This window comes from Larus michahellis, chromosome 6 (assembly GCF_964199755.1).
Source record: "Larus michahellis chromosome 6, bLarMic1.1, whole genome shotgun sequence".
Lineage (NCBI taxonomy): Eukaryota > Metazoa > Chordata > Aves > Charadriiformes > Laridae > Larus > Larus michahellis.
This window is the reverse complement of record NC_133901.1, coordinates 58,125,538-58,138,471: the sequence shown is the minus strand read 5'-3', so window position 1 is coordinate 58,138,471 and position 12,934 is coordinate 58,125,538. Positions and strand designations below refer to the sequence as shown.

The 12,934-nt window shown below is 44.3% G+C and overlaps 1 protein-coding gene across 11 annotated transcripts in view; it reads right to left on the bottom strand.

Moving 5' to 3' along the window:
* Positions 1–12,934, bottom strand: part of ARMH3 (armadillo like helical domain containing 3) — a 129,745-nt gene that overhangs the window by 16,241 nt on the left and 100,570 nt on the right. For 4 of the 11 annotated variants that reach the window (XM_074593277.1, XM_074593279.1, XM_074593275.1 and 1 more), the window contains one exon: positions 12,450–12,602. The exons of 6 other annotated variants lie outside the window; for them this stretch is intronic. In XM_074593277.1, coding sequence (XP_074449378.1) covers positions 12,450–12,602 — 153 coding nt within the window. Of the gene's footprint in view, positions 1–12,039; positions 12,603–12,934 lie in introns of all 11 variants that reach the window. One more of the 11 variants, XR_012587778.1, reaches the window with a different exon arrangement.

Sequence of the window (12,934 nt, the reverse complement as noted above, 5' to 3'; positions counted from 1 at the left end):
TGGTCACATAGACAAGCTATGTTCACAGCTTGCAGGGGACTTAATTTGTAAAAGGTATAGACAAATGAGAAGATACTAATGTAGCTGATGACCCTTGCCATCCCTGCGTAGTCATCACCAGGGCTAGGGAGTCCTATGCTAGGAGTATGACACTCTCTGAGCTCCAGGAGTCAGCTGAAAGCCTGTGCCATGAAAACTTTTACTACAGAGTAATTTCAGGTTATGCCTACACACACATGACAACTCCCATACACATTAAATGCACTTTGCTCAACCCATTTGGGCTTGGAGGACAAGTAGCAAAAACGCACTTAGCCTCCCACTGCTTTTTCTCCAGACCAATCCATTTTTCTCAGTTTCATGGATGGTCAGTGGGTTTATACTAATCTGCATATCCCACTTGGCACAGAGAACTTAGCTCTCCCTGTGGGACTCTGGGCTCTCTTTCCCAAACTGCAGGGACAGGCTCTCCAGAGGAAATACGGGAGGCAATTCTGTGTCATTCAAGGGAGGAAAATGGGTTCAGTGGGTGTCTGCCAAGAGAACGAACATCCACGTACTGCACGACACCGGCACTACCAAAGCCGAGGCAGGGGAAAAGAAGTCAAAGATCCTTAAACAAATTATCTTAAAAATTATCAATTGATAAAATACGCACCCTCCAGAGCAGACTTTTATATTCGTATGGGGAGATCTGCCAGAAACTGAATGAGGTTTGCGAAGCCCGCCCGTTGTTAGAAATTTTGTGAGGAAGGCAGGCAGCAGACAGGATGATGGCAGGAGCATAAAACCCTGAGATAGACAGATTTGCTATTTTGGAGTTACAGCCCATTTTGGAGTTGTGAACCCTTATCTCCAGCTGGTGGCATTTATGAAAACATTTCTCACTGCTAGCTACGTAAGAGCACTTGCAATTCTGCCAAGGCTTGAAATGCACTGCAGATAGCTATGGACTGGACCGTTAATTTTTTTATTTCCCCATTGTGCTTACAATTAACTTAAGTGCTGAGATGTGATGGGCTGTTCCAGGAGAAGCTTTTTATCTACCAGCTGCATTCTAGCACAGCAGTAAATCAACTGCTGTCACCAAAACACCAGACAAGAGGAAGAGAGCATCCTTGTGCTCTCTGTGCGTATTACCCATTCAGCCTAAGTGGCAAACCAACATTCAGCAAATGAATGCTGTGATTTATATACAACCTTTGGTGCGATCCTCTATTTACAGAAGACCTTGTCCCCCGGAACATAGAGAAAAAAAAAAACAAAAAAAACCAATCGCCAGCAGCTCTCCAGCACCACTGACCAAAGTAAGACCAGTAACCTCAGTGCCCATAACAAGATAAAAGAGTTTAAGTCATGAGCTACTGCTCCAGTCAAACCGAGAAGCCAGGACACACAAACCCGTTACAGAAATCAAAGACAGCTATAAGAACCTAAAAAACCGAAGTTGAAGATTTTAAGAAAAGGTTAGGAATAAAACCTTTTAGGGCCAGCAGCCAGAAAGCATCCTGGCAAACGCTGAAACTCAAATATACAACTTTCAGTTCAGATTACCTCGACGAGGTGACAAGAGGATACCTGACGTACACCAGAGGAAACTCATTCTTAGTAAAGAAATTCAGATTTGCCCAGAAGACAGCTGGCTCAGGAATAAGACTGTCTAGAGAACAGATTAAGGCAGGTTATGCAACAAAAACCTTGCTGTTCAATCAAACCCCGACAGAAGCAAGTGGACTGTTCCAATTCAAAGAAACCAAAATCTAATTGTGCCCAAGGGAAAAACAATGGGGAGGTTTATTCTGGTGATGGTCAAATCAAACATCTGCAGTCACAAGAGGTTTCTGGAACCGTGTCACCCGGTCACGTTCACAGGAATCAGTGGGTGATCCAAGAGAGCTTGTGCTCCTCACACAGTCACCATGGGCTTCTATAGGATATAACGATTACAGCCTCTGACTTAATAAAAAAGCCTCACCAGGACCCTGACTTGAAAATCAAAACAAGTGAAAGGAGAACACAGACACTCCAAAAAAGCCATGGAGCTCGCCCCACATTTGATTTTTCTTCTGCTTTTACAGCAATTAGCAAGTGAATGGCCTCTACAAATGCCATTAGTACAGCCCTGGGTCTGACACTTGCCGAGAAAAAGTAGATGCTAACCACCTAGCTCATGATTTTTTTTTTTTAATTATCAGAAATCTTGTTTCTTGGTTTGCACAGCATGAATAAATTTAATTAAAGGAAGCAGCAAAGCTAAGGAGTAATACACTAAAAAAACTGGCCACAAGCCAAGCGGATGCTGTATATTTAAAGCAAGTCAAAACAACACAGGACATGCCAGAGAAACGGAAGATACGGATTTGGAAGGGCAGAACTGTGAAAGATCAGTTCCATAGCTCCTACTTACATTTAAGCAATTAAATAGTGACAATGGAAGGCCAGCTATTAATTGCACAACAGAAGTGATAAAAGGCAATAATTCAGTGGCTTGAGGAGATGCAATGAAAAGGCCAAAAAAGAAGAAATCCAGATCTCACCTGCTAACTGACCACACGTGGAAAATGAACTCAAGTCCATTCTAAGACAGGAAAAACAGAACTTCTGAATAGAAGCAAGAAGTCTGGATAGCCAAGAAATCAGATGAGCAAATAACTGTTTGATCATCTGTATGATTTTGCAGTTCTGCAATACCTTTTCTGAAATAAGGGCACTGGAATCAATATACAAGATTTAAAACATGGCTTGCACAGTGACAACATAGTACTCCTGCTTTATTTTTGTTCTCTGTCTAATGATTTCTAGTTCTCTATTTGCCTTTCTGACCATTGTTGAGCCAACATTTCCAGCCTTACCACAGTGACTCCAAGAGTCCTTTCCCGCATGGCAATATTGAGAAGACTTGACTACAGCTTAAAGACTTTAAGAAACTTATAAATTCAATCTGCAAAAATTCCTTCTAAAGATACAGCCCAAAAGAAATAGATCTATAGTCAATTGGTTAGCTACAAATAGGTAAAAAAACCTGTAGTAGCAGTATGCTAAGGTAGCTAGCTCATAAGGGAAGGTGGGCAGTACTTGGAAGTTTGTGTGACAACCCATATAAAAGTTTTAGCTATTAAGGCTTTTGCAAATCTGGAGTTGGAACAGACAGCTATAAACTGCTGGATGATCCTTATAAACAGAAAATCCTGTAGTGGAAAGGGAACATTACAAAATGTCTGCTCTAAGGCTGTAGTTCCAAAAGTCTTTTAAGTCAATCAAAGCGCAGGTCACCTACAAAGTGCACTACAAAGCCTGGAGTTCCTCCCTCAAAGGCACTTACTGCAGAAATAAGGCATTCTAACGTGCAACTCAGAAGTCTCCTCATTCTGAACACAAGCACGGACGGTGCTGATGACCAGGCACAGTACCGACACCAGGAGTAACTGAGGTGGTGAGATGACTGTGCCCTAGATACTGAGAATGAACCTGTGCAAGTTAAGTTTATAAGAATTATAAAATTCCTACCAAGACAATGGGATCAAATCTGCCACAACTCAGTGACTCCTCACGAACCCCAAACACACTTTTGGATCCTACTCTAACTGCATTGCACAGATGGAGGAAAAGGAAAGGACAAGGTTGATGATGAAGGCAGAAATAAGAGAACCAAACAACTTTAGATATGACATGCTGAAGGAGTGAAGCTTGTTAACATTTTAATTTGTTGAATTATCCCCTTTTGTGCTGTTGGAATGTGTCATTCTTTTTGAACTCCATCTGGGCAATGACCAGGCTGAAACAGAATGAGACGATTTATGCTCGGAAGCTTTCACAGCCAGCATAGAAAACATCTTTTGCCTGTAAACACAGAGCTGCTTAAAGTTGACTGCTAAGTTAATTCAAAATGAACATTTAAATGGCTAGTGGGACAGCTGGAAATACAGAGGCCACTATCCAAGAAAATCACTAGCAAAGGCAGGCCTGATGCGATGTTAAACTGTGTGGGCTGAGACGCTTCTTGACCGAAATGGAGATGTGCAGGACAGCTGGCCAGCTGACAGTCAGCAAGATGAACCTGAGAGGGAGCAGAGACTTGGGCACAGACCCCACACAGAAAACAGGTCAGAGGTTTCTGAGAAATCAAACAGTCTGCCGCTTATTACTGCCCTTTTCAGGGAAAGAAGTCTGTGTGCATTCTCTGAAATAAACACAGAGGCACCAAAAGTTGCTGACACTCAGTTATTTCTAGTCATTTCTCCTTATACCTAATAGAAACAATCAAGGCCCAAGATAATAGGTATGTCTCTCAAGAAGGATTCCTGCCATGGTAAAGTGGCATCTTACAACCCAAAGATACTTTGAGGGCAAGCCTGGGAACTTAGCATTTATCCCTGCAACACTTGTTCTGCTTATATCCTTAAAGCATCAGACCTACCACCACTTCAGCACCAGCTTTCTCACAACTCAGACACTCCCAGCAACAGCCCCAAAACACCACAGGAGACAAGTCCCTTCAGAATGTATGGCTGAGAAGAGACTGAAAAGAGGCACCTTACCTCTACGAGGGTGGCGGTGTTATCTCCACAGAGCTTCAGATGCTGGATGGGCAGGAAGGACACGACACAAGGTGGAGGTTTGTTGCTAATGGGCCAGATAAAATTATTGTGTTGGCAGTATGCCCACCATTGACATTCAAGGAAAAGGTGACTTGTGCTGGCGCTGGACCCATTCTCTCCCAAGGATGAGAAGAACAAAACTTACTGCCTTTTTTTTTTTTTTTTTTAAATATTAACAAAGTACCTTTAGCTGTTGAATTCTCAAGTTGAGCTAATCAGTACACAGAGCTGTGAGCTGGAGAACTATTTGTCCACAATGCCTGCCCTCTGAATCAAAAACATGAACCCTGTGTTGTCACAGCTCTAAACTGAAACGGCTGGCTACAGAGATGGGATGTATTTGTACATACAGCACCACTGAACACCTAGACAAAGATGACGCCACTCCCTCGGGGATATGCAGCTGATCGCCAAGGCCTCTGCTTTCTCTCTAAATTTCTCTTTTGCCATATTCCCAGATAAGTACCTGCAGGATCTGTAATGGAAATATCATCTCCGAGGTAATTTCTGCACTGCTTGGAGGACACCATTGTTCTACAGCCTAAAAATCCCTGTGTGAGGATTTAGTGCTCCCAAGTGCCTCTTGGACATCAAACGTTTTCAAAGCTATTAGCTCTGATGGGTTTTTGAATAAGGCTCAGGGAAGCCACTCGCTCAGTATTTCTCATAAGAAAAAGGTAGCTCTGACCTGGTAGAATAAAAATTACTGGGAAGGAGGAGGAGGAGGAGGAAGCCCACACAGCCCACTTTCTCTGCAAGCAAGGAAATGAGATTTGATTTACTCCGTGATTCTGAGGTGTGTTCAATTTCAGCTTGAATTTCTACTGCATAAATTCAGCTTGGCTGAGCAATGTCCCCATTAGAGACTGTCCAAAGTAATATAAGGTGATCCACACAATGATCTTTGAAGCTGAAGGTTCAAAGCCTTGGCGGGGTGTTGGGGTCTTTTTTAGCATATTTTTACATGTGCAGCCCACAAACCTGTGTCTTCCAAGAAGTTAGAGGAAGACAATATAAAAAAGCAATTAGATACAGTGCATACACAGCTCCTTATTGCTGCCAATTAATCAATTTATTTATTTAGCTCATTGGTTAAATTTCCTCTTACCACACAACAGAGAACAACTCCGGGTCTATGTTTTCCATGATTCAAAGGGATTAGAAGACAAGCACAAGTCACTCGCTGAAAGGACTTAAGGGCTTCAGTTCAGGGATTAATAACTCAGCTGCTTTTTCTCCAGGTTTTAAAACCATTAATTTGTACTGCATCAGCTGGTAATTTTATTTGCACAACTATTTTTGTTTTAATGGGAACCTTAAACACTGCTCTTCCGAAAACGCTGCTGCATTGCCTTCTTGATATTATTCTCACATCTGAATTTTTGACTATATTTAAAGAGGATTTCATGCTTGCTTAGCAAATTTCTTAAAAAACTGCACCTTATACTAATACGCACAAGTTCAAGTTCTACTTGACTTTTCCTAACTAAACCAGGCATATCCGTTGAGCAATTCCCTCAGGGATTCAACACCACTAGAAGGCAGCTTGGGTGGAACCTTTGGACAAGGTCCCTCTGCACCTCCAACTTGCTCTCACTTTTCAGAGAGACTCTACAAAATAATGGAGTCCCCATGTACTTGACAACAAAGTAACACACGTTTAAGGTGGGATAAACCATAGGAGTCCATTCTCACCCTGGGTTAACACAGAATAATTTAGTACAACGCTTAGCCTGCTGAGAAACCAGGTGTCAGAAGTTGAAAGGGGCCACATCTCTGTGTTACTCTGCAGAGACTCTGATATTACAGCTCTGAGAATCATTCACAAGGGGGATTTTCAGTGAATCAGTGCTATTATTTAACCCCAACGCTTCTACCACCTTGGGCTGTATGAATAAAACCTAAAAGCAAGCCTGCAGGTTGAAAAATTCAGGTACTTTGACGTTTTGGGGGTTGTTGTAAATCTACGGTAGCCTGAACTGGCCTGACGCAGGAAAAACTCAATTCCTTCCATATGCCTTTTTAAGGACTGACTTGTGACTGTGCCTAGAGCTTTTGTTTGGTGCATTTTTATAAATGGTAATAAGTAGAGCTGTTCACTTGGTTTACTGCTTCTAGACAACAACTGCCAGCTACAATCAACTCAGAGAGAACAGGAGGGCAGGGCTGGCAGCAGCCACAGGACGCATCACAGCAGCAAGCGATGGTTGTGCATCAGGAAAGCTGCCATTGTTCTTCCTTCTCATCTCTCTAAAACATGGCAAGGGGACTAATTAACAGGGTATCCAAGGCACACAGAGGCTACGAAGAAAGATGTCCCCTCGTGCCCTGCTAAGGCCCAATCCCAAGATGATGACTGAGGCTTTAGGAGCCCGCGGAACTCTCCCAATCACGAGTCTCCAGAACTGTCTGATATTCAGAAAGAATTCAAAGATCATAAGAGCTGCAGAACTGAGAAAAGCAGAAAGGAAATAAAGTGACCTACTTTATATTCTGCTATCACATGATGAAAGAGACAGGATGGTAAAATGCCAGAAGAGGCACATGAAAAGGAATCCTCTCAAATGCGTGTGCTGTCAGCAGCGTGATAGCACGCAGCCCCCCACGGAAGAAACAAGGGCAGGGAGAAACTGAAGTCAGATAGTGTGCCAGAACAACAATTCAATACCCAGAGAGAAGGGAACATATAGTGGGAGCAATATGGAGTAAGAGAAGCCTGTGATCTCAAATGCCACTTGCCATTACCCTAGCAGGCATTAAAAGCTCTGCCAGGCAGGGGCATGTAGCATCAGAACGATCCGATCGCCTTTTCCAAGAGCGAGCGACAGAGGAGAGGTGTGATCTTAAATATTTTGTAGGTATTTCTGCAGCATTTGTTCTTGATTTAGTATCAAGAAGCAGGGCAGAAGAATCTGCAGCCATCTGTGAGTACCTGGGTACAGCTATGTAAGATTACTGGAGACAGGGTTAACAGTACAGAGTCTGGATTCACCTTTTAAACCACAACCCTGTTGAGAGCTGGAAAAAAAGATGCTTTTTTTTGTGAGAGTACAGGCAGGTGATTTTTCTTCCCTTTTTTTAAAGGGGAATGCTATCAAATTAAAATCTTCCCACTCCCCACATTGGATTTCTGAAATTTTTGTATCTTTTGTTTTTTAAATAAAAAAATCAGGCTCAAACCAACTGGCCATTTTTCTTTGAACATCTTAACCTGACCTTTTCTAAACGCATCACAGAAAAAGCTCTCCCTGACGTACGTAAACTGAGGTCACGCTGAGTTATGATCTCATGTACAAAAAGCATATCGGCTTCTATTCGGGTCTCCCAACAGAACAGTTGCCTCCATCTTCAAACTACGCTTTGCTCAAGTGAAGTGTTTCTGGGTGAGGACGAGGGTCCAAGGCTATGCCTCAAGCTAGCTGAGACAAGACCACAAGTTTCTGGTTCAACTAAACAACTGACTTCCTCATGAGCGATCGGGACAGGAGCGGCCAGCGGTCCCAGTACAGCGACCGACTTCTTTATGCCGAGATGTTTACTATGACGCTAACTGCCCAGCCCTAGCATCACTAAGTCCTAGTTCTGAAACGCCAACATACGAAATAATGACAGATGCACTTTAGGACTCAAGCAGCCCTAGAATATTATCCCTCTGGGCCCTACTGAGGGTGGAAAGCTCAGCAAGAACCGGATGATGTGGGAAACTGTCATCAGCTGGAGAAATTAAGTTCAGATCATGTTAATATTCTCCCCTACAAAAAGTGTGTCATGCTCAGGTGTCTGCGAAGAAGCCTGGGATGAGGCAGCTTTCTTTTTATTCTTCTGAGAAAGGGAGTTTAGCCCAGCAACAGACCTAAGTTTCCTTTCTATGCCTACAAAGCGACTTGTAGGTGGTACTGTAATTAAATAGGTCCATCACTTAAAATAGAAAAGCACATCTTTATAGCTGAGATGACAACTAAGAGTCTGTAGCGAGATGCTTCCATCAAGTCGTTAGTTTTTCAGGGGCATTAACGACAGGGTAGAAAATTCCCAGCAAAGCAGCCTGGATGCAAAAAACAAACTAGACAGTCAGGTTCCGGCATGGCTACCTTGGCTCCCTCACAAATCCACATTGCTATTTCCATCAGCTGGAAGACGGTTTCTGTCCTAGTATTCAACAAAAAGAGTACTTCTTGCAAACAAAATGCAGCCTTAGAGAGTCTATACCATAGCTCACAGCTACCTTTTTTAAGAAATGAAAGGGACAAAAAACCCCTGCAGATACCATCATGCGAAGCTCCATCTAGATCATTATTGCGTTACATCCCATTACATAAAATCACTACTTCACTGATAGACCTTATAGTGACAGTAATAGCTAACATTTCACGCAAGTTGGACAGATGTCTAACTCCAGCAAACCACCAATAGGACACAGCTAAGCAAAGGCTAGTATCTAGGTTTGGGGAGGAGTATATGTATTTCTAGTGCAGAAGAGGACTGGAAAGGGAGACCCAGTCACTAGCCAGCCGAGCGCACTCTCCCTTTAAACAGTCCAAAGGAGAAGTGCTGGCAAAATGAGAGAAATGTGAGGGTAGGCCCTGTGTGACCTCCACATTCACGTATGGATTGATTCATCCTGGGTTTGGAACATTAATTTTCACAGAAATAGGAGAAGGCTGCAAAGGACAAGGCAATGCTTAAGTGAAAAGATTGGGGTCTAACTTGCAAGAGCAGCGACGGTTTGATTCACAGATGTTGCCGAAGAAATGTAACCAGAGGGGAGTTGATAGCAGTGCCCAGAGAAACAAATTCTCACAGTGTCACCACGATACTATTATTTCTGGCTTTCCACTGTGTTAAACACACTCACGGGGCTCCAGGCCAGCTCACTTTGATCTACAAAAGATTGTACAGAGCTTCCCAAAGGCAAAGCACCCCAAGAACAGTCAGCTAGCCACGTCTTGCCAGCTCACTGACCTACTCCCAGGCACTAAAGCTCATTGCCAGAAAGATGCGGTGTCCTCCGTCATCACATTTCACTACAAGCAGCTGTCGTTGTCTCAGTCTGTCATTAGTGGTACAGGAGCTCACTCATGCCATCGCAAGTGGGAGAAGCACTCACAAGAACTTCTCCACCTCTACGGCTTCTACACAGGGCACTAACCCAGCATTTTCTGAGAAGTCAGGATGTCCAAGAGTAAAATTTCAACAGCATTCTGTGTGTGTTTTTACATCCAACTCAAAAACAAATGCAGTCTGCTGACGAAAATACACTTGGGAAACCAAGATAAACCAAGATGGGTTTTGTGCACAAATAAGCCTTAAGCGCAGTATTTCATTAGGGGGGTTCTACACACAGTAAGACTTAGTGGCAAAGTTTCCAACCAGGAGGCTAACGCATATGGCAGGGGCTACTGGAAATAACCTCATTAGATGTCAGTCTGCAAGAAACTACCCTATTCTCCAGACGTTAAGGACATATCAGCAGATTTTCCATAGTACTTCTCTTACTGACAGAGGTCATCTTAACTAACCTGTGTTTTCATGGAAGAGAAAACCTCCCTAGTTTAAACTAACATTGATGCAACTATGACACGTCAGTTAACATTGATGCAGGCGATGGTTACTGGGTCACATCAGCTTATTTCAGAAATGCTAGGTACTTTCAGACAATGGTCCAAGCCAATTCATCAGCTTCTTGTCTGGAAGGCCAGAATTACTTTCCCTGTTAGCAATTCTTGCTGTCAAGCAGTTATTGATGGAGAACATAAATCCACAGTTTGGAAAAAGTGAAAGAGGAACTCCTACGAACAGGTGCTCAGGTGAAAGCAAACACAGGGCTATGGATTAATATCCTTCCACAGACCTACTCTCATGCCAGCTATGAGGCAGATGCTGCTGCTGAAACAGCATGTGCTGCTAGCAATACTTAGCTCCCCAGGAGCTTATTTGTGCCTTAACTGAGCCATAGGGGAATCCAAGAGCCCTCTGACTAAAGCAGTGGAATTGATTTATAGCCCCTGGCACTTGGCTGACGCAGAACCACCTTTCCCAGTTCCATCTCTCTGGACATCCTCCTCCCCGCCGCCCCGGTTTGCTGTCTTTGAATGACACATCTTAGCTCCCTGAGCAATCCCACTGCCTGCCTCAGATCTCCCATGAAGACAGGAAGAGTGACACACATCAGAGATGCTGCCTTCTCCTCTATTAAAAGGTTTGCCTTTGAGCTCTCTACTGCAGACAAGATATTTGAACTTACTGTCTTAACATCCAAATGCCAAGCGTTAGAGAGCCAAAACCCCAAATCTTCCAGCTGAGTGGAGCTCTGTTCAGGTGCAGCACCCTTTGGCTCAGCAGCATTTACTCTCCTGCTCTGGGAGGCGTGGAGACTGCAAAGCTCAATTTGCTTCCCACTTTGAAATCAGAGCAATGACCCAATTTGTCACTTTTGGGAAACAGCTGCAGCTCCAGCTAGAGGATCCAGAGGATGAAGGCAGAAAAACATCATCTGTTACAGCGGGATACTACCAGAGAGAAGGAGGAACAGCAGTCTGTGAAGGCAGGAGTCTTATCCTAAAGAAACCCCAGAATAAAAGCATGGCTGGCAGTCACTGCAAAGCCTCTCCCAATTTACAAGGAGAATTTGACTCCAGGAATGGTTACTCACAGCCACATTGCCATCTGCAACTGGCACAGCGGGCTATAGCCTGTCTGCTTTCAGGACTCCCAAGCAGGCAGATAACTGAGTGTAAGGAAGCTTAGGGTGGAGCTCAGGACTAGAGCAACAAAGTATAGTGCTATAAATCCAGCTTTACAGAGGACGATGAAAGAAGTCTGCACGGTATCTATACGCATTATGCACCTGGCAACAGCCAGGGTCTATTGTTCCTGTTTCACAAGGGATTAAAAAACCTCAATCTTAAATTCTACAAAATGCAAATTGAATTGTGCGTTCACACAAGCCAGCCGCTGACAGCTCCTCCTTTAATCGTAGATGTGCAAAGTTGTAATTTAATCTTTATAAATGCAGACTGTTTTGATCATTCTGTTGCAATCCTCTGTGGAGCTTTCCCTGCCCTACAGAGGCGCTTAGCAGTGACGGCAATCCGTAACATTGCTTTGCCTTCCCCAGCAGATCACACCGCACTTCAAACGCTGCCTGACTCCCGAGGGCTCCACACCAGCTGCCCCCTCACTCGGGAGGACGCAGGGCTCAAGGTTTGCTCAGGGCAGCACCGCGACAGCTAGGAAGGATTTCAGACCCCAGCCTGCAGCTACCCACAGCCCCTTTTCCAGGTTTAGGTAAGTACCACATATAAAACAAATCTACCAAGCATCTGGGATGTGTTTTGTGAAACACACTCACCAGGGGTGAGGACAAGCACTTGAATTAAAGCGACATCAGCTTGTCTCCACAGCATGGATTATTGGGAGCTTATTACAAAGTTAAACCTACTTGCTCGGCACACTCCCAGTTGTGAATCATCCTGGGCTCGCAGCTCACAGCCCCGAGCGTTTTCTCTGTAGCCCCAGAACAGAAACTTATCACGTTCCAGGAGACTTCACCCAGTTGCAGCCAGTGGCAAGTAACAGCTCCGGAACGCAGCTCTTCCAAACCAAGTCCCCAGCATTCAGTGGCCACCTACCCTACAGCAGTCTTCAGGCCATTATCAGTCCCCTGTGGTGCTAGAGACAGCCAGGCAAGGATACGAAAACAGCAGTGAGAACTGAAGGCGTGCCTTGCTTTGAAGTTTAATGGACTTATTTTGTTACCAGTTTGTACTTTGAGGCAGTCCCTAATCTGCCCAAGAGGACAGCTGGCAGAAGTGGTAGAAAGCAAGATGTGCCTTAGCATTTGCAACGCACAGAGGGCGGTGGAAAGACTTCTCTGCTCCGGGAGCAGCCAAGGCAATCCATTCTATGGTTCTGTGATCCAGGGTCACGCTGGCTCCGAGAGGCACAGAGCAGCTCACTGCCACCAGTGGTGACTGGCAGGATGCCAGGGCATCTTTGTCGAGCCTGAAAGAAGGAAATTGAAGGGTTTCTCCCATTTCTTATTGGGATTTCTGGGACTCAATTAGGAGTAGGGCTACATCCAGCAGTAGGGTTCTCAAAAATAAAGTCCTTCTTTTGTCCCTCTAAGGGCCTACACCACATGTTGCCTCCCCCCTCCAGTGACGCACAGTTTATTGCATTCTGCGTGTTAACGAAAGACACTACACAGCACAAAGTCACTGCTCCAAAGCTCACCTCCAGCTTCAAATCTCCTTGAAGCAAAGCTGATCAGTCCTTGAAGCCTCTTCAGACCCTTTCAGTCTGGCACAGTGCATAAAGCAGTCTGAGGCATTAGT